General features: G+C 40.4%; 1 protein-coding gene across 5 annotated transcripts in view; it reads left to right on the top strand.

The window, feature by feature from the left end:
- Positions 1-21,358, top strand: part of CEP112 (centrosomal protein 112) — a 151,708-nt gene that overhangs the window by 113,638 nt on the left and 16,712 nt on the right. For all 5 annotated transcript variants that reach the window (XM_056506104.1, XM_056506103.1, XM_056506101.1 and 2 more), the window contains one exon: positions 20,911-21,000. In XM_056506104.1, coding sequence (XP_056362079.1) covers positions 20,911-21,000 — 90 coding nt within the window. The remainder of the gene's footprint in view (positions 1-20,910; positions 21,001-21,358) is intronic.

Raw genomic sequence — 21,358 nt, 5'->3', positions numbered from 1 at the left:
CCTTTCTTTCAGATTTTTTAACTATCATTATTTTTTCTTAAGGAAAATGTCTGCCTTTATTTGTGTCCTTGTTGAGGAAAAGAATTTTCTTTCTGACCAATGTGTGAAAGGTGTTAACTATAAAAATGTTGGCTCTATCTTTGTGCAGATAGAATCACCACAGGTAGGTTATTTTATCACCAAGCTCTGCAGATAAATCACATTATTTTCAGGTACAGGTGAATTTTTACAAACTGGACTGTTTGTAGTTGACTTTTGCAGTGGCCACCAAGATCTGCAGAAACCCTGGGACAGTGGGATCACCTTCCCCAGAGTCAGAAATTCACTGTAATTCAAGTTATCATGGTGCCTTCTTGAGTTCCACGTTGGAACACCATGGTTTAGACTCTTAAACAGCATTTTTCTTCTGGTGCAAACTCTGCTCAGATTTCTGGATTGAGTTACATTCAATGGAATAATTCAGCTGTTGGCAACACCAGTTTTTGAGCACTAATGATTATAGGTGGTATGAAACCCTTCTGCATGTAAATCTATTATAAACTTCATTTTGATGTTATTACCTCACAATGTAATGAAATCCATAAAAACCACAGGGAAATTCTGCACAGGATTTCTGAGCAGTGTCCCAGGGAGTTTTTAGCACTGGTGCTGGAGTATGTTTTAAAAGATTTAGTCAACTTGGAGAAGAAATTGGAGGAGCTGTTTTGCTTGGAGTTCTTGAATTTTGTTTAGTATCATTAATACTGTGCTTTTTTTAAAAAAAATCTTCCTTTGAAACCACTGATTTAATGGAAATTTACTGAAATCCAGATACCCAAGCAGAAAATTCCTAGGAAGCTAAAATGCTGTGTATACTTCTGGAAACAGAAAAAGGTGGTTTTAATATTTGATCACTTTGTGTTTTTAAGAACCACACATATTTCTAGGCAAGCATATGCAGAAATACTTTGCTTTTTATTAGCCTGGGGGAAAAAAAAAAAAAGAAAGGGTTTTGGTGAAAATGGAATCCTGGATGTGCTGGAGATGGGGAGCAATATCTAACATAGAGTAAGCTGAAGACCTTGAGGGATGATTAAAGAAACTTTCTGCAAACAAAGCAATTCTTAATATAATGTAAGCCTTTGAGGAGACTCAGTGTAGTAAAAGCTATTGAAAATACTATCATTAAAAAACAGCCTTTGCTAAATACAACATTGATTTAAACTAACATTGAGGAACAGATTGCAATTTCCTCTATTGGTATTGGGTGGCTTCCTGTAAGACCTTCCAATTATTATTTCCTTTCAAAGGCAGAAATGCATTTTTACAGAAACCAACTGGCTCTCAGAGAAGTTTTGGATTTAGGCAGTAAATTGATATCCAGATGTGGATGCCATAATAGATGATTTTGATGTTAATTCAAATTCCTGACTCTCTTTGCTGGTAAAAGATTTCTGATTTGTTGTTATTGCACAATTGCATCCATCTCCTTCAACTCATATTTTTTAAGGTGGTATCTTAAATATTAGTCAAAAAGAATAAATGAAACTTTCAAGGACGTTTTGCTTCTTTTTGACAACCTAAAAACCCAATTTGCACAAGGCTTTTTTTGGGTCTTCTGAGAGCCAAAGTTTGGGTCAGTTTGAGACAAATGCTTGAAGACCCTGGCACTCTGTGTTAGTGGTTGGTCTGGCCTAAGGTAAGTCAGATTTATCATCACTCATAAAACCAGGATAAACCTTTGGCTCATCATTTCCTCTCTTGTGGCACTCAGAGCAGCAGAGACCCCAAATCCCAGCTCAGCCTCAGTGCCAGGAGCTTGTAAACTTTTTTTAATTTTTTTTCATTATGTTTCTTGCATCCAGAGCAGCCTGGAGCTTGATAACTCAGCTGGTCAGAGCATCTACCAAACTTCTCTGCTGCTTTTGGTTCTGGGCTGGGCAGAAGAAGAAGTTGGTGCATCATAAAGATACCTGGAGGTCATTTGTGAAATCCCAGCCTTGGTTGGTTAGGCTTAGTTGTTCAGGTTTTTTTATTAAATCCTTTTGGATCCTGGGATTGAAAGTACAAAACATTTCCTGGGATTGGAACTGCAAAACATGTTCTGAGCATATTAATGCTGAAGTTGATGGCCAAGTGGGGACTCCACATCAAAAAGTAGATTCTGGAAAGAAATGGATGATGGAGAGCAGACAGTGACAAACCCACAACAGAAAAGGAGCAAAATGATGCTTTTTTTGCCAGATGAACCACAATTGTTGTTTGATTCCTGTTACAGATTCTAGGATTCTGTTAAATCCCTGAATTAACACCAAAATTTCATTAGCAAAGCATGGTTGGAAGATGACATATTTCAACACTTTGTATGTCAGCCAGCTTATGATCAGATTAATTCTGCTAATAAATAAGACTTAAAAGATTTCTAGGAAAGAATGGCCTATAATAATGTTCCCCTTCATGTGAAAAATTTTGAAAGAGTTGTTTTTCTTTGTTATGTTTAAAAATGTTGAGAGGGAGAAAAAAAGTCAAAGTGTTTTATAGCTGTGGCAGAACAAAGAGAAAAATTTTGGGGTTTAAATTGTCTGGGCCTTTGTGGGCATTGAGTATTCCTGACATCCTATATTTGTTAAATGCTGTTTTGTCTTGGAGCCAAAGGAACTTTTCCTCTGTAAAGTACTGAGGGTTTTATCAACACAGTGAATTTCCTCCATGCAACTACAAAAATACCAAATTTCTCTACCAAAAAACCTGTGTTTTTCATAATTTGATGCACAAGCTAATTTTGCTTGTAGTTCTATTTCATTGTTAGCCATGTTTATTAGCAAATTTCACTGGTAACAACAAATAATATTCTTTATTACAAGGAAAAGCACATTAGGTCTCTGGGAACATTAACTGAGTGACTGCAGCCCTGCAGAGGTATTTAGTTTTTTGTCCTCAAAACACCTTTTGGAACACCAGCATTGCACTCTGCCAAAGCCAGGGTTGGAGTTGGTAAGAAATAAATAATTCTAATTTATTGGTTTAAAAGTCCCAAGCAAAGGTAAATCTAAGTGGTTTAAATGCCTTTAATTAGTTTAAATGTCTAGTTAATCTAGTGGTTGAAATGCCCTTATTAAGGGAGGAGAGGCATCTGAGAGCACCCAGCCTGCCCTGATCCAGAGAAGAAGCATTTTTACTCCTGTTTTAAAAGAGAAACAGAGGAGGGCAAAGCCTTGGCTTCACCCAAGGTTTGTGGCAAAGGTGGAAATTAAAGCTGGAATGACTGGTGGTTCAGGAGGCTGTGACCCTGTAAGTGATAGCACAGAGGACATTAATTAGGGGAAAAACCCTGAAAACCTAATGTGAACTCTAAATGAAAATCTAAAATTTAGGGTAAAGATATATATTGTGTCAAGGGCTTTCTGGTAAGGGAGTCTTGACTTGCTTTATTCCCCAGGTGAGGTGGCAGAATGAACTCCCACAGCCTCAACCACTAGCTCAGAACAAATTTTGTCAGCACACCCACACGATGGATTAGATTTTTTGAGGCATTTTGTTGCATTTTCTATTTTGACTTGGATGAAGGGGTTTTTATGTTTGGTTTTGGGTTTTTTTTTAGCCAGCAGTGCCTGTAAAAAGGGGTCAGGATTTCACTGTTGGTGCTGGCTCATGTCTTGTAAGACATCTGGTCAGAACATGCCCCACTGCTGGTGGTGGCTCTGTGGCCAAACGCTGTCAGTACATGTCACAAACTTCTCCAGAGGGACTCCAATCCTTCTAATTGCCTTTGTGCCTGAACATTACCATGATAAACCATTTGGCATGGTGAGAGAAAGACTTTTAAGGGACCATCTTGATGTTAAATACATGGAGTGCTTTTTCATGGATCTTTATTTCTTTGTCACTGACTTCAGCCTGTAATAACGCTCATAACTCTGCAGTGTCTTTTATTAGCAGGGAATTACAAGGCACCAGCACTGCTGCTTTATCTTGCTCATAACTTCCTATATTCTGTTTGATCAGCAGAGGAAGTCATGTCTTCCAAAAGAATAGGTAAATTAAATCTGCAGTTCTTTTATGGCTTTGCTTTCTCTGTTTCATGGGGTCTAAACTCTTGAGGCACCTGTTTTTAACAGTCTATTGGTGTAAATAGTTGTTTCATCCAAATTCTGTCTGTTAGAGAATAAGGGTTTAGCCCTGAGGTTTTAAACCCTTGCTTCAGTTCTGTCTCATGATTCCATTACCTGGTTATCTTTAAAAGCCTGAATTGACACATTCATTATAAATCAAAATTAAAATAGGCTGATTTCCATGTTAAGCTTAGATAGTTCTTGATGACAACTGAAATTCTGATTTTAAAAACTCTTCCTTTCAAAACCGTTTCTCTTTTTCTGCTGCCACAGAAATAATTTCATTGTCTGAAGCATAGTACCTTCTCTTCAAAATTACAGGGTTTCAGATGTTTGGCCAGCCAGGCAATCCGAGTGGCTGAGCATCTGTAAGTACTTTATAATATCTTTGACATGCTTTGTGAGACAAAGAATTGAGTCATCTTTTTTTTTCCTGCAGCAAACTTTGCACTCTGGCATTTTTCTTGACTTTTCATGTCTCAACACATTGAAGAACTTACCATGGCCAACAGCAAAATCAGACTTACAAGTTTTATAAAAGACTAGAGCTAGTGCCTGCCTTTTCCTCTGAACTGCAGTCCAGATTTATCTGTCAGGTTTAAAAGTTGGTATTTTTACTCTTTCCTACATTATCATTGTTGTCCTCAATTTTTTATTTTCTGTCTAGAAGGCCCTTTGCTGCATGAAGCCTTTTTTATTCCTTGTTAGCCCCAGAAGGGATGCCACCTGTCTCCAAATTATGGAGTTAAAGATTCTACAAATGCAGAATAAAATATGAAGTCATATACAGCTAAACTGTCTTGCTTCTAATAATGTGGACTGCAGTAATTTTGTAGTAGAAAAATGCAGGAAAAAATTCAAAACCAGCCATAAAATTCACTGCTTTTAATTGACAAAACAGGAGTAATAGCACTGAGAGGGGTCCTGGGTAATTAAAAAGTTGCAGTCAAAACACTCTTATTAGTAAGTGTTGAGTAATACTGATATAAGCCCACACAGTTTGTAAAGAAGGGCAGACAAGGCTTAGAATATACTATAAGAAAATGGAAATCAGCTTTTTTAAGGCTGCTGTGATGCTGAGAATTTACTGTTGCATTTCAAAGATGTTTTTCTCTCCAAAGAGCAGAAGGACTTTTCTGTGGAGGAGAAAGTGGTACTTAAAAAAGACAGAGCTGGGGAGATGCCCAGGAGGAAGAGCCTGTGCTCCAAAGTCTGGGACTTTACTGGAGTGAGGGGGAAAAAAAAAAAAGATAAAGATAAAAATAAGTGTCTAATGCTGTCCAAAGACAGGGCATCTGTAAAACAGTCTGTGCACAGGGCTGTGCAGGCTTTCCAAGGCTGTGCTTTGTTCCAGTTCCAGGGAGTTCCTGGAACACAGCCTCCTTCCCTGCTCCTGGAACAGCCGTGGCTGCAGGGCTTCTCCAGCCTGGAGGTGAAACACAAGCTGTGTGAAGCACAGCTTCCACCAGCAAAAGGTGCTGGGGAAGGTGAATGTCTTCAGAGCAAACCTTCCACAGGCCACAGCCATTTCTAACTCTGCAGAGAAGGGTTGTAAAGCCTGGCACAGCACGGAGAGTCTCAGGGTTGGGGATGTGGACCTGCTTTGTTATCAGCATCTCTCTTTTGAGAGATCTCCCTTATGGTGTGGCTCATCCCAGAGGTGAGCTGGAACAGCACCAGGTAGCCCTGGCTGATCCCATTGTGCCTACACCACTTCCAGCATTGGTGTCCACATCCCTTTTTTCCAGAGCTGTATGTTCTGCTGTAGGTTTTGTGCTAATGGTGGTGCTGGCTGCTCCAGGGATGTCAGCAGGAGAGACTCACTGAGGAGTTCAGCTTTGTGCATTAAAATGCTCCTGCCAGAATGAGTGTTGACTTGAGAAATCTTCAGATTCCACTTAGAATTTTCTGCTGGCTCTCCAGCTTTATATGTAACTGAAACTCAAGAAGATCAAATATCAAGAGTGTTTTTTAAAAAAAGGACTGGCTAACACTTTTGAATGGCAGATCACAGGGAAATAGAAATAGAAATATCTTTGTTAAACTTCACCATTTTCATAAGAGTTGGGCTTTTCTTGAGTGTAACAAGAGAAACCAGGAGAATCTGATACCTGTGCATGGTAACTATTTACCAATATTTAAAAGCAGGGTAGGAGAAGAATCAAGTGGTCTGTAGCACTCTTTGACTTTTTGAAAGGCATTGCCTTAATTTTCTGTTACTGGAATGTTTTTTCCATCCAAAATGAAAATACCTATTGTTTTGTTAGCATGAAAAGATTACTTACAAAGAGCTTCAAAAGGAAAGCAGCCAAAGCTGCCATATTCCTGCCACTTGCTTGCGTCAGCAGAGTTGTGAATAAAAGAACTTTCCAAGTTACAGTGCTGCACTTGAAAAGGGAAAAAAGTGTGTGGTGACTTTTATCTGTGTATGCAGCAGATCAGATGGCAAACTCACCCCAGAGCTGGGCAGGGGAGCAGCTCTGCCTTTCTCTGGAGCCTCAGTGCTGGGAGACAGCACCAGCTACGGCATCAAAAGGTCTAAACACGGGTCGAGCATAAAGTTTGGGGTTTTTAAAACACCTGTCTAATGAGCTGAGCTCGGTGTTTGCCAGCTCTAGTCTGACTTTCTCACAGCTGTGTGCTCAGAAGTGGCTTTTTCATCTCAGAGATTTGGGGAAGAGGTTAAACCTCCAAACACTGTCACCAAACCTGAGCTGTCGGCTCCTCGGGACAAACCTATCCCCTTTCCTTGCAGCATCAATCACCCCATTGTGCCCAGCTAGAAAAGGTGAGGTGGAGCTGGTAGCCAGTTTTTTTCTAGAGGGACAAGATCATTTTAATTGAATGTTATTATCAGCCAGTCCTTGTGGTTTGACATGGATTCAAAGTGAAGCTGCTCATCCGCTCAGAGAATGCGTAGGCACTCATGGAATAACCTCAGTGGGTTTTAGGATGGCTCCATCCTCAGGGAAATTGGTTTGACTTGCCCTTCAGTGGAAATTTTGTGTACTGTTAGCAGCCAAAATAGCACTGAAGTCCAGAATCAAGAGAAAGTCTATTCTGTGTGTTGTACTCTGCTCCTTTTCCCACTAAAATTTGTACAGTGAATATTTTCTGTGTGTGCACCTCATTGCCTTTCAGCCCAAGGAACTTGCCTCTATATGTTCATAGAGCACATGTATATAATAAGATGGAAAACTAGATTAGTTTTATTGAAAATATACTTTATTCTTCAAGCCTGTTGCATGTGGATGTGCATTTTGTGTCCATCCTCCATCCTGCACTGGAGAGTGGGATGCCTTTTCTTTCATTGTTGCTGATTCTTGCACCATCATGTTTCAATTCACTGCTGAACAGGATCTGAGACAGTAAATATTTGATTTGTTGACCCTTGAAAACATGCATGAGGAAGACTGGGGGCTTGAGGCTCCTGGGGAAGACTGTGAACCTCAAGGCTGAAGCTTTTCCTGAGGTGTTTCTGTGCAGGCATCTGTAGTTTCATATCTTTGGCCTCTTCAGGAAGCCTGACTGATTTATGGGGCAGAGAGTTCACCTGTTTTCTTCTTCAGGGGTCTCTCTATGGAATTTATTCTCAGGAAACTGGAATAAGTGTTGCCTACAGGATAAAATTTAGGACTTTAAATGAACTTCTTGGCAGCATCAGCTCCAAAACTGCCAGATAACGGAGGAGTGGAAGAGCAGTAAAAATGAGTCAAGCACAACCAAAACCTCACCACTCTGAGTAAGGAGGACACAACCACTTTTTAACTTCTTCTGTTACTGAAACTGTCTCTGCTTATTTTTAGTTCAAGCCTGCACCACCTGAAGTCAATAACTTCAGTTAAATCAACACATTTTAATAATCACAAAACCAAATTCTTCAGCACTGATGCACCTTCATGTACAAATCTAATTCCTGATGCAGCTCAGAGAGTGACCTGCAGTGATGTTGGAACTTCCTTCACTTCACCTCACCAACTGTGAGACCCAAAATTTGTGTTTCCAGTGTTGAGTTTGTCTCCTGTGTTTGGCACTTCCAGAGAAATAAATCATCAGTGGAAAGCCCGGATTGCCAATTATGAAGAGTTCATTAAGATCTGCTGAAGTTCAAAGCAAAAACACCAGTTCCTCACAGGTCAGGGCAGCTCTTCTAATGGTTCTTGCTTTGCCTCCAGCAGCAGCTCATCCCCAGAACCTGTTTATTTTTCTGCCAGGGCTGTTGGCAGGTGAATAGAGTCACATCAGATCACCTCACTTGTATTTTCTGCTGGAAACCCATGCCCTGGATATGCCATTTTCCTGGCCCAGCATGGCATGAGATCATGGATTTCAAACCAGGCCATGTTGGCCTTAGAAGACAAAACATGCAATGCCCTGTTCACTTCCCTCTTGAGATTGGCCAGGAAGTCCCAGCTCAGTTTTGCCCTGGGGTTTGCTGTCTCACAGTTCAGATCATCCCAAAGGAATAATTCTGGAGTGGGGAGGAAGGAGAGCATCACTCAACACGTCCTGGAAACAGATCAGATCATTTGTGATACAAAAAGGAGTGGATGGAATTTCTTCTAGAACCAGATCAGGGGAAAACAAACCAGTCCCTTCTCTAGGGAAAGAATTACTTAGGACATGGCAGCACTAAAACTTCGTGCAGATATCCTGTGGTTTAGGAAAACCATTTGTGCACTTGCCAGGTGGGCAGAGGTGCTGCTCCACACTCACAGGGTCATTAAGGTTGGAAAAAACCTCTGAGATCACTGAGTCCATGCAGGCTCCTGAGAGTTGCTGTCTCAGCAGCACAAGGTTTTCATTTCAGTAGAAGGTTGTGCTATCTCTCTTCTCCACTAAAATTGTTGAAAACATGTTAAAGCCTGAAGTCTGTGATGTTTTCCTTTCCATTTTCCACGTGAGTGCCCAGGGACAGCCATGAGCTCCCACCTGTGGTACCATGGTCCTCCTTGGCTTCATTCCTGTGACTCCCTCACCACCCTGCAGCCACCTTCCCACCCCAGATGTCACCTGGAGGAGACCCAGGAGGAGGATGAGCTCCCTCAGGGAGGGATGGTGCCCACAGGGAGTGTCCAACCCCTGCACCCACAGCAGGAGCCCCAGGTGCTCTCCCTGCTCTGCTCCCTGCCAGGTTTGTTATGTAAAAAAGGGTAAAAGTACAAACCAGAACACTGAACATGAAAAGTGAGTTTGTTTGCTTTCTGAGAAGCCTGGCAGGGGCAGAATGGAACTGTATAAATAAAAATTCAGGCTGACAAATGTTAGGTACCTGCAGGAACACCTGCACCACTGAGCCAAGCCAGGGTTCTGCAGGCAGCAAAAGGAGAAGTGCAGGGTGGGTATTGGTGCTCTGTGTGCTGTATTTCAATTATTTTATTTTTGTTTCTAATGTCAATATCATTCATGTCCTTTCCAGTTGTGCACTTGTAATTCAGCAAGGTAGAATGGTAGTTACCAAAGACTAGTTAACAATTTGGATATTATCAGTGGATTTTAATTGTCTGCCTGGAAACACCTTTGACCACAGCCATGCTCTGAACTCCTCTGAAGGAGGGACTCCTTCCTGATGTATTGTTTTCTTCCTGCTACCAGAATAACACACCACTTCTGCTCAGTGTTCATGTCTATTCATAATCACTGTATGGAAATGTGCATTTGCAAATCAAGTTTGGTGTTGCTGAGCACCCATTTGTGTTTCTAACTGTGAAGAGCTGATGTCCCTTCTCCATCTCAGCAGAGGCCAATTTCATTTCTGCTTCCTGTCAGGCCCTGAACTAGATTGAGGTTTATGCAACTTTACCAATACAGGAGTTCTTAGATCTTTCACACTGTGCCTTATAATGTTCTTCCTGCAGTTTTTGTCTCAGCTGTGGTTAGGGGAAGGTTTTGGGATGCATGAAGTAGCTGTGCAGTTCAGCTGAGAGGTGATAATGTGTAAATGAGAAATTAGTGGTGCTTCAGAACCTGATCTATTTTCTGTTACTTTTAGTTCTTTTGCATTTTAAAAATGTCCTCCATATAGGAATGTTTGGAACTATTTACAGATCTATTTTTAAAAAGGTTTGTGTGCCTTTTGGGGGTATTTCAGCTGCCCTGCCAGGACCCTGTGGGTGTTCCTGGGAAGCAAAAGCAGGGGGATGTCTTGGGAACACCTGTTAGAGTCACAGGTAACTCAACAGAACTTGTGCTGAGTGGGACTGTGCTCCTCTCCTGCCTGTGGTTTTCATGGAACACTTCTCTGCCACAGCAGAAACATCTTCACACTGAAACAGCAAAGTTTCAGCTCAAAACTGGGTTGAAACAGACTTAACAAAAAATCCCACAAACAAAGCCCAAAAGCTCTCAGTGGAAATCAATCTGCTTTGTCACAACTGTGATAAGAGCTCCCAACACCCCACTAAAACTGTATCTGAGGCACAGCAATTAGAATAAAATATTTTGTATAAAAAGCTATCAGAAATATTTAAATAAGTAGTGGAATCTGACATTGTTCCTTGCTATGTGTGGATGTGTCTGTCTATTGAAAATATTCTGCACTACTTTTGTAGAGCTCTTAAATGGATGGAAAAACTTCTGAAGGAACTGAAATAGATCTTCCCCATGTCTAATTTGGGGAAAAAAAATTGAACTTAAAGGATTTTAGAAATGTTTAGAAACATTGGCATTATGACAGCAAGAATCTCTGTCACAACGTCATATGATTAACTAGATCAGAAACATTCTGGGATGTTCTGATCACTTATGTTAATGCCTCTTTTAAAAAGTATAAAGCTAATGCTCTATAAAATAGATACTTGAAAAACAGTTTTGGTTTTCCTCAGGCTACTGAGATTAGAGTTTTGTAATCTGTTTGACCAGCTGCAGAGGACGTTCTGTTTCATTTTTTCTTTTTAAGTAAATGAGCTTCATCTCAACATGATTAAAAAGTTTAAGAAAAAAAAGAATCAGGCTTCAAAAATACTCCATTTTCACTCATACTTTTAAATAGGAGCAACTGCATTGTCATGTCTTGTTGCAAATGTAATTGGGTTGGAGGTCATTAAAGACTTTGAATGAAAGAATTTCCAAGTTTCCTTGTGTGCATCCTCCCCTGTCAAGAATCACCCCATTTTTGGCTTCCAGACATAATTTTAGCAGATATTACTTTGCTGCCTCTCACATCTCACATGTGTTGAGTCAAGCTCACTCTTGTTCAGTTCAAAAAGCAGTGGTTTGCCTTGCAAGTTAATTTTGTTGATTAAGGTTACTTTGAAAGGTAAAAAGACATTATTAGATTTCTTTGTGTGTGCCTGTGTGCAAGAAAATGTGTGTTATTTTATATAATGGGAGAATTGCAGCAATACTGAGCACTTGATTGCACAAAATAAATAGCTTTTCTTTCTTGCTGGGAATCAGATTGGCCTATTGATTAGAAATATCTCAGCCTTTCATATTTCTGTTTTAAAAGAGAAATAAAAGGCTTTGTAAGGCTTGTTGGAAGTGTTTATATTTATACATCCCTGAGGAGCAATGCACTTTAAAGAGACATTTGTAGAGCACCAGGAGTCTGCTGGAGCCCCTGGGCTGGCTCCAGGTGTGAAGTGTCCAAACACCCACTTGAAGTGGCAGTTTGGTGATAAACTTGGTTGGGAATGAAGCCCCGGGCAGCAGAAGATTGCCTCGTTCAGGCAGTGATTGATAAATCTGCTTTATCTCTGCCTCATGCAGCAAGTGATTGATAAACCTGCTGTAGCAGGACTCAGTCATGGCAGGAAATTCTGCCTGCACCCCTGATGTTTGTTTTGCAGAACTGTTGTTCTGAGTGCAGCAAGCAGCAGAACCAGATGTTTTGCTGGTTAATTTGTGTTCACCATGGCAGTTTTTCACCAGCATGGCATTGACGGGACGTTTGAGACGTTGTTGCGACAGAGCATCAAAAATTCAAGAAGTTGCTTGAAAATGTTGAAGCTGACATCAGGTCTTCACAAGAAACCTGCTCGGGGAATGGCAGACTCCTCGCTGTTCCCTTTGATTGCAAAGTGTTTAATGAAAGGCAAATTAGGAAATGAAAATTGTCTGGTGGATCAATCAGGCGCAGCGGTTCCGCCCGCTCAGCATTATCTGTCAGACATTAACCTGATTGGAAACGTTGTGTTTTGTATAACAGCCTCAAAATCAGACTGAAAGGTTGACTGAAAACATACCTGATGTGTTTTGTCTGTGCTGTGAGGCTGATAAACTCTGCAGTTCAAGTTTTAATAACTGGGGGGGAGCTAAGGAACTTCAAAAGCTTCGTGATGAATGTTTTTGACAAAGCATCGGCTGAACGTTCGGCAGAATCTTGGTAAATCCTCTCCTGAGTGGTTTAAAATGGAGTTCTGAACTTTTCCTTCATAAGTATATGCTTAAGATGTCATGGTATCTTTGGGTTTAAAAGATTCATTTTTATCTGGTAAATGTGCACCACTGGTGTTTCTGCAAGGGGAAACAGGTCAGGGCTTTTCTGCTTTTGGCAGCCCCTGCTCTGCTCTTGACCATGACACTCGTGCAGGCTGGGAAAAAGGGGAAGCAGTGTTAAACTACAAAATACTCCAGGTAAATTTTGCTGTAAATCTTCCAGCTCACAGGCTTTTGATTGACTTCATCATACCAGCCCCAGAGTGTGCTGGTCGTAGACGCAGCAGTGCTTGGACATGGCAAGTGCTTGCTGGGTTTTGTGGCCCGTTGAGAAAAGCAGATGAAAGCCAGTTTATTGCAGCCTTTGAACCCTGCCTCCCTTTCCCTCCTGTCACCTGAGCCACTAAAACAAAGCAAAAACAATTCCCTCCTTGGCTCCCCCTGACAAAAATGCCCGAGTTTACAATTTATGCTGCTGTTTTCTTTGAACTGTTATCTCTGCAGGACCCTATGGCATCCTTTGCCTTTCAAAAGAATTGAGTTTATAATGTCCTGCAGTGAAGCCCTGACTCAGCAAAATGCTTAAGCCCCTGCCTAATTTTATGTCTGCAAATAGCCCTGCTGCTGCCATTGAGGTATTTTAGGGATGTATCTTAGAATTATGGAGTCTTGAAAAAAATGGGGTTGGAAGAGACCTTAAAGCCCATCTTATCCCACCCCTGCCATGGGCAGGGACAATTTCCACTGTCCCAGGCTGCTCCAGGTCCTGGCCTTGGGCACTGCCAGGGATCCAGGGGCAGCCACAGCTGCTCTGAGCACCTGGGAATAATGGGGGAGAATTCCTTAGAATAGACCTAAAGCCTTTGCAAGAAAATTATCCTAGAAGTTTAGTCAGCTCAGCTTGCTATGTACAGAAAATGCTGAAAAGACATCAGTGTGTTACAGGAGCAAAGCAGGAAAAAGTAGGCAGATTGAAATTCTGGCAGTGCTCAGGTGATCTGCAAATGACACCAGGTGGAGTCTGATGTGGGAATGTTTTGGGGCTGCTCAGGAGCTAATGCTGATGATCCCAAGTTTATAATGCACTGCCAGTCAGTCTCCTGCCTGTGAATTGTCAAAAATGAAAATAGCTTGTGTTAGAGCCTGCCACACTGCAAAGTGTTTGCATATTTTTTTCTTTTATGTTAAATGACCTACTTTAAATTTTTTTCCCTACTACTGGAGAGACTTGATTCTGTTCCTAGAGTCAAATTATTCCTTCTTTCTTTCTTTCTTTCTTTCTTTCTTTCTTTCTTGCTTGCTTGCTTTCTTGTTTTCGTTCTCGCTTCTTCTCTTCTCTTCTCTTCTCTTCTCTTCTCTTCTCTTCTCTTCTCTTCTCTTCTCTTCTCTTCTCTTCTCTTCTCTTCTCTTCTCTTCTCTTCTCTTTTCTCTTTTTTCCCTTTTATCTGATTCATGAACATGAAAACTTTTTATTTTCCATAATAGCAGCAGAAAATGGCCAACCAGTTCTTGTAGGGACACATTTACAAAGGTATTACCAATTTGCATTTTCATTCTGTGTTGTAATTCATGTTCACTCTTCATGAAATAGTGTTTAGTGGTTAAAATTAAATATTAGGCATGAGAGTCACAGATTTGCTGTCCCTGCACAGTAGGACATTGTGAAGAGCAGCCTTTGAAGGTTTTCCCCTTTCCCCCACCCATCCCTAGCTGTTCCCAACTTCACCAGATCCCAGAGTTGGGCTGGTGGTAACAGGCTGGGAGGTCAGTGAAAGTAAAATAGGAAAGAGAGATGTCAAATATTGCTTAAGGCATTTTAATTTCTGTTCCTGAGGAGCAATAAAAGCTAATTTTTCTGTACAGTCATAATAGCAATTGTAACATACCTATAGGATAGAGAAATATTTGATGTTATTAAACACTGGGACTATTTTCTGTGTAAAATAATAGATTTTCTTTTCTCTTGTAATAATGTTGGCCCCTGCATATAGGTTGTGGAAAACTTTGTTTGCAAAAACAAAGCCATTGTTTTAACAGAAACCACAGAAATTTTGCCTTTCATATTGAATCAGTAGCATAATGAGTCGTGGAGCAATAGTTCAACATCAAAGGGAACTTTTTGGATATATAGTGTGTTGCAACAACAGCGAAAAAGTTCCCACCAGAAAGGAATTTTGCCATATGTGAACAGCAAACATATGTGTTAGGTTAAAACCAGAAGATTTCCTTTGCTTTGCACCAAAACCAAGAGAGAACTCCAAGTACAGAGATTTTTGTTTGCAGTGTCATGGGCTCAGTGAAAACCCAAAAAGGAGTTGAGGATGCCCCTCAATTGGCTCAATCGCTATTTCACTTTTTCAAACACCCTTGTTTTGCTCTGACTCATGGCATTACATCAGTGGTCTTCACAGATATATCTGCCCAATTTATTTCTAGTAGTAATAAACCCAGATAAATCTATTTATCTCCATGAAATATTTTAGCAACTTAATGATTGTTTTTTAAAATCTGGATGGGATTCTTGGCTGCTTCTTTTGGATAGAGTTGTATTAGACTCTAAATTGTGAGACCATTTAATGTAGAGAAGTTTTTGCCCAGACAGCTCATAATTCTGGCTTCATGGAGAGATAAAGACTTTGAAAATTAAATGTTTTAATGACAAAATTTTAAAGCATCTCCATGTGTATTTCTGGAAGAAAATTCTCTTTAATTTTTATTAACATTCACATGGGTTTTTTTTTTTTCTCAAAGTTCCAGAGATGTTCTTCTCATGAACGAGGAGAGAAAACACATCAATGGGTGTAATTTGAATTTAGAAGGCACTTGAAGAGAGGCCTGTATTCAGAATTATTGTTGGCACATGTTTTGAGGATGTGAAGTGGAAGCCTTCTTCTGTGGGTATTAGTAAGGAGATAATTAAGACTACAGTAGGTAATTAGAGTAGCTTTTATTACTGCATCTTTCATTAACTAATTATATTAATTTGGTAACATTTGAAAAATTCTTTGAAGATGAAAAGTGCTAACTCTCACTACCTTTAGTGGTAGCTTTGCTCTGCACTGGTCATAAATTTTGAGAGCTTTTCTTGATACAGATGCACATCCATATGTGCAGAGTTGCTGATAAAAATTACATTTTTCTAATAAAAAAGGACTCTGACATTATCTGGCATAATCTCATCAGGGTGAGCAGCACTTTACTGCTGGCACTTTCTGTTTGAAAATAAAAATACATTGAGACTTAATATTTTTTAGGAAATTCTCCTTTTTTTGAAAGTGTCACTTATTTATTCAACCCTCAGAGCAGAGAGATAAATGATTGTGATCCATGGCTTCCCATGGATGTGATGGGATCAGGAATCAAGCCTTGTCTGCTCTCAGGAACATACAAAAAATAGGAAATTATTTCAGGTTAAAGAAGGAAACCATCTCACATTTGTAAATAGTTTCTTCACAGTTGTAATCAATACAAAGAAAATAGGAATTGTGATTGTTTCTGTTTATGCAATTCTTCAGAACTGAACTTTCTTTCAGGGAATCCAACTCTAAAAAATATCCTGTGGTTAAAGGATAATCAAATCAGTTTTCAGATATTAAAGACCAAATCCTTCCTGCATTCCCATTCCATACTTGTTCCTGGGATTCTTCAAACTCCTTCTCTCTCCAGCTTTTAGTTGATTTAGATTAAGCCCTGTAACTAACACCAAAAATTAATTCCTGCCTTGACAAGGATTTTGGAACGCTGGCACTGCACCTTTTTGTCTCTTTAGGGCTCCTTGTCAAAACTCTGTGCTTTACAAGTTGGGGTTTTTTAAAAACCACATTTTTTCCCAGCCTCAGTCTTCCCCTCAGGTATCCCACGGAATTCCTCTGATCCTGTGCATCATCCTGGAGCCTCCCAGGCACCAGCCCCACGTGTGCTGCTCCCTTGGGGCTGAAATAAACCCCATTTGGGGCTGAAATAAACTGCATTTAGGGCTGAAATAAACTCAATTTTGGGTTGAAATAAACCCCATTTGGGGCTGAAATAAACTGCATTTGGGGCTGAAATCAAATTCATTTGGGGCTGAAATAAACTCCATTTGGGACTGAAATAAAATTAATTTGGGGCTGAAATAAACTCCATTTGGGGCTGGAATTAACTCTATTTGGGGCTGAAATAAACTCCATTAAATGTTTTGCTGGAGGTAATCCATCCCCAGTGGGAGAATAGGGGGAATAAAAGGTGCCTACCCAGAAATGCAGCTCAGAGGTTCCTTTCTCCTTCCACATCCATGTCCAGCAGTTCTGGATCACAGTGACTGGGGTGGACTCATCCACAAAATCCTCTCCAGGTCCCAAAATCTGCCAGAATATTCCAGCAGCCTCTTCCCAAAGCTGTTACTTTTCCCTTCCGTCCTTCCCCTGCCTCTCGATGCTGTGGGAGACCCAAACAATATGATTTTATTTTAGGATCCTTTCCATTTTTAGAAATAAATCAAATGAGTTTTCCCTTTTCTGCAGCTGTAATTCACCCACATTGTTGCAGTGGAGTTTATTATCTCATTTACATTTTTAAGAGCTTTTCAAATGTAGGATATCTGGGCTGGAAAGCAAAACATTTGATTTCTTTGTTCTCTGGCCAACACAAAGCACTTCCAAGGTCAGGTATGGTGTAGACATTCAACAGCAAACATGTTTACATGGCATTTGAAAACCCGTTTAACTGAACAAAAAAAAAAATATTGTCTTTATAAGAGTGATGCAAGTCAACTTAGCACAGCTGAGGGATGGGAATTCACCCCAACCTGGAAAAATTTAACTAAATAAGTTAAGTTTTATTTTCTGTTCAGGGTTTTAAAAAGCCTCTGATGCTTAAAAATTGGCCTGGATTTTTATTTTTAATCCCTCTTTTTTCATCTCAGCAGTTACTAATCATAAACTCTGCTGCTCTTTGGGCAAAATGTGACACTTTGAAGCCATAGAATAAAAACTGCATTTCTAAACAAAACAAAACATTGTTTAATTTTACAGAAGAAATGTTCTGGGGTGTACCTGGGGTAAGTCCTCTGCTGTTTTTAAGAGTTTTCTACCTGGGAAAAGCTCCCCTGTCTGATTCAGAGAAAGGTTTGGTAGCTTCAGGAATTGCCATCAGCATTCAGGCTCTGGCCACTGCAGATGAGGCTTTTTGACTACAGAGAGAATTTTCAGTGTGATCTTCAAAAAGGTGCATTATTCATGACACCTCTCATGATCCCTCCTAGAAAACTAAAATCATGAGCAACAAACTTGCTTACTTCTAATTGCTGTTTTCAGAGTTAATCACGTGCAGGAATCTACAGCAACCAGGAGATTTTGATGTTATTTTTTTTTTTTATTTTGGCACAGTTTTGATCAAATGCTGAACTTTTGGTTTTATTATTTTTACCATTGCTCTGATAGAATAGCTGGAGTACTCCAAATGAACATTAATTACTCAGAATTTATGCAGCACAGGAATAGTCCAAAAAGGGTCCAGCTAAAGGTATTTGTGATTGATCCAAGGAGTTAGCTGAGTTGTTTTTTTGCCATCCCAGTACAAAACCTGCCAACAGCCACTTATGATGTGATTGGAAAAATCTGTGAGTTCATACAGTAAATTCTGGTTTGGACAAATGGTGAATGGATAACTGGAAGAGTTGTTAGTTTGCTGTGCTTACATGCTATAGTAAAAATACCTTATTTCTAAATTTAAATTTAAGACATTTTCTGCTCTCCTAATGAAATAAAACATGTGTGCTCCGTGCTGGCAAACTCTATCTGGAGTAGGTGAACCTAACAAAGGCTGTGTTATCTGAATTTCCCAAATTAAATGACTTTCAGATGCATTGCAAGCCCTCAGATTTAAAGGAGCCTCTCATTTTATCCTACAGGAGAAGTTTGCTGTGAATAAGAGATGTAGAAATGGAGAAGGGGAGGAAGGAAGGAAGGAGCAGGGCATCAGTTCTCTTTGCCACAGAATTGCTGCCTTGGGCAGGAAGAGTTTGAGATGAAGTTTTGTACTCAGGACCTGCAGATTGGGGGATACAAATCTGTTCTCTGGCACAAACACATTTATATGCACTCCCATGTATTTATACATTTAAATGCTATTTCTTAGCCAGCCTCAAAGTCCTGTGAAAAAGCCAAACTTGCTCTTGAGCACAAGGGAAGGATGAGTGATGTGTGGTGAGGTTTCCTCCCCCCTTATTTTTCACCATTTGGGCTGGAAAAGCTGATCCTGAAAGAGCAGGAGAAGATGGCTCATACTTTGTAGTTTATCCAAAATGTGCTCCAGGAATGTTCTGAGAGTTATCCTGGGCTGGTTGTGAATGGACACTTTGGGTTTATGGCAGGACTTTTGTTTCATTAATTGGGTTTTTGGTGATCTTCCTGATACATGGAACAACTCTGCTCCTTATTGCATTTCTGCAACAAGCTTTGATGCTTGTTTGTGTGTTACCTCACAAGATAGATGTACAAAAAGTCTACAATTCACACATAATTCCCACATATATTTCATTATATTAATGCAAATTCCTGGTACTGCAAGACTTGTTGAGTATTGAAGACTATGGTTATGTATTCAAAGCCTGGATTTCAACATTTCTCAGAAGCTGTGATAGCATAAAAGTCCCTGGGCAGATTTGAAGTTCATGCTTGGGTCTGGTTACAGTTTTTGGCATGGGAACATGTAACAGTCTTACAGCTATAAGGCTTTAAAGTTAATGCCTGGCATCACTTCAAAACAGCGTGCAAGATCTATCATAAGCAGTCCTCTTATCTTATCTCAATGGCAATTTTATCCTGTAAATTATTGGAGAGAGCAGGATTTCGGTGCTGTGGAAAAGAGCAAGGCATTTTTGCTGTTCCATCTTTGCACCACGAGGACTTTTGATGATCCTGAGTTGTGCTCAGGTACCCTGGGCTGCTGGAAGCAAACACCAGGGTTGGTGTGGCAGGTCCTGCAAAGCTCCCTGAGCCCGTGGGGTGGCTGGAAAGGCAGGGGCACCAAGGCAGGTTTAGGTTGGATATCTGGATAAATTTCTTCACTAAAAATGTTGTCAAGAACTGGAACTGCCCAGGGGAGTGGTGGAGTCACCATCCCTGAAGTGTTGGAGAAACAAGTGGAGGTGGCATTTGGTGATGTGATCCAGTGACCACTGTAGGGCTGGCCAAAGGTTGGACTCAGTGAGCTGGGAGGTTTTTTCCAGCCTTACTGATGCTGTGGTTCTGCTCTGCAGAAGGTCCCAGTGCAGCTCAGCTCTTTGAAAGCAGCTCCTTGCAGCACAAGCCCCTTCCCGGGTCCAGCCCCGTGCTGCTTTTCACTGATGGGTATCACTGCCCCCATTTCCTGCCATACAAAAGATAACTCCAAATATTCCCTTTCTGCAGCCACAGCCGCCTCTGTGCTGGTGTCAATCCCCCATCCACATTGTGCACTTTGCTCGGAGTCAGCACTTGCAGCTAACAATGCCTTTATTCAAGCTGACAACATCACTAAGCTTTTAGTAAATGTGTAAGTAAATGTTAAGCGTGTATTCAAACATCCCAACAATGAGGAGGAAACTTTCAAAACAAACAAAAAAAAATCTTTGAAACTTTGTATTGTTTGTTTGGTGTGTATCTGTTAGAAATAACACAGACTATCAGTTCCTTGGGGCACGCTGTTCCTTTGTTAAGCGTGTAACAAAAAGATCAAGGCTCTGAGTGACTGCTGGAATAAAAATAAATATATAAGGAGAACAATCATGACAAAATAAATTTGTCAATGCATTTTATGAGCTTGGTATAGGAGTGATTACTTCTGAACTGAATAAAGATTGGGTAGTTGTGGTAAAGTACACGATCATAATATTCCTTTTATTTATTGCCATTTATACTTCATTTGTAGATCACATGCTAGATTTGACTGCAGGGCAGGAGGGGAGCCCCTCATCTCAGCCAGCATCCCACTCCAGTAATATGGAATACATTTCCACTCCAAATTCCAGACATTGTTTTCCAGAGAGAGGATTATTCTGGCTTAAAGAAAAATATGGTTGGTACAAAACTGCTCCTAGGAAGCTCAGGTTGTGCAGACAGGATGACAACAAAAACCTGGGACATTTGCAAATGCCAGTGTTGCAATATTTCCATTTCCAACCATTGAGGGTATTTCTTACATATTTAGGATGAATAATCTATAAGAAGAATATATTTTTAGGATGAGTAGCCTATAATAAGATAGGACTTTTAAGATGTGGCTGATTGTTCAGTCAGTGGTCCCACCTGTGCAAAGTAACTTTTTTGAGTGGCCAGACTGCCTCTGTCATGCCTTAGCACCAATTCAGGTGAACTCACAGTGCTCCATTTCCTCCCCCAGCTCATTGGAAGACGTGACCTGGAAGTTCTGCTGCCATCCCATGTTTCTCACGTGTGTTTTGCCTCCCTTGCTGTTGCAGGCACTGCAGAACGAGGTGGAGAATTACTGTGGGCAGGTTTATGATGCTCAGAGGAGGCTCCAGCACCAAGAACTGAAGGCCCAGCAGCAGGTACTGGGTGTTGTCCCCATCCCTTGAGCAAGGCAATGGTTAAAAATAATCCCTTCAAAGCAAAAGCACATATTTTCCTGCAAAATTCTCAGCTAGCTTTCTTTTCTGTTTTGTTGCTAGTAAAAGAGAATTAAACTGTCTGAACCCTTCAGGCAAATACTTATCTGCTGCTCTCTGTTGCAAGTTGGTATTTCAGCTATTCTGGCTGTAAAATGATGCATTTATTTTGAACTGACTGTTTGCAACTGACTGTAGTGTTTTAATAGAGGTTTCTGAGACTATTCAAACCTGTTCTTTAATGGTTTGTATGAAGAGAAGTATAATTGGACAATAACAGCTAAAAATAATCTTTAGTCCT

Source organism: Oenanthe melanoleuca, chromosome 18 (genome assembly GCF_029582105.1).
Source record: "Oenanthe melanoleuca isolate GR-GAL-2019-014 chromosome 18, OMel1.0, whole genome shotgun sequence".
Lineage (NCBI taxonomy): Eukaryota > Metazoa > Chordata > Aves > Passeriformes > Muscicapidae > Oenanthe > Oenanthe melanoleuca.
The sequence above is the reverse complement of the archived record's forward strand: the minus strand, read 5'-3'. Positions and strand labels throughout refer to the sequence as shown.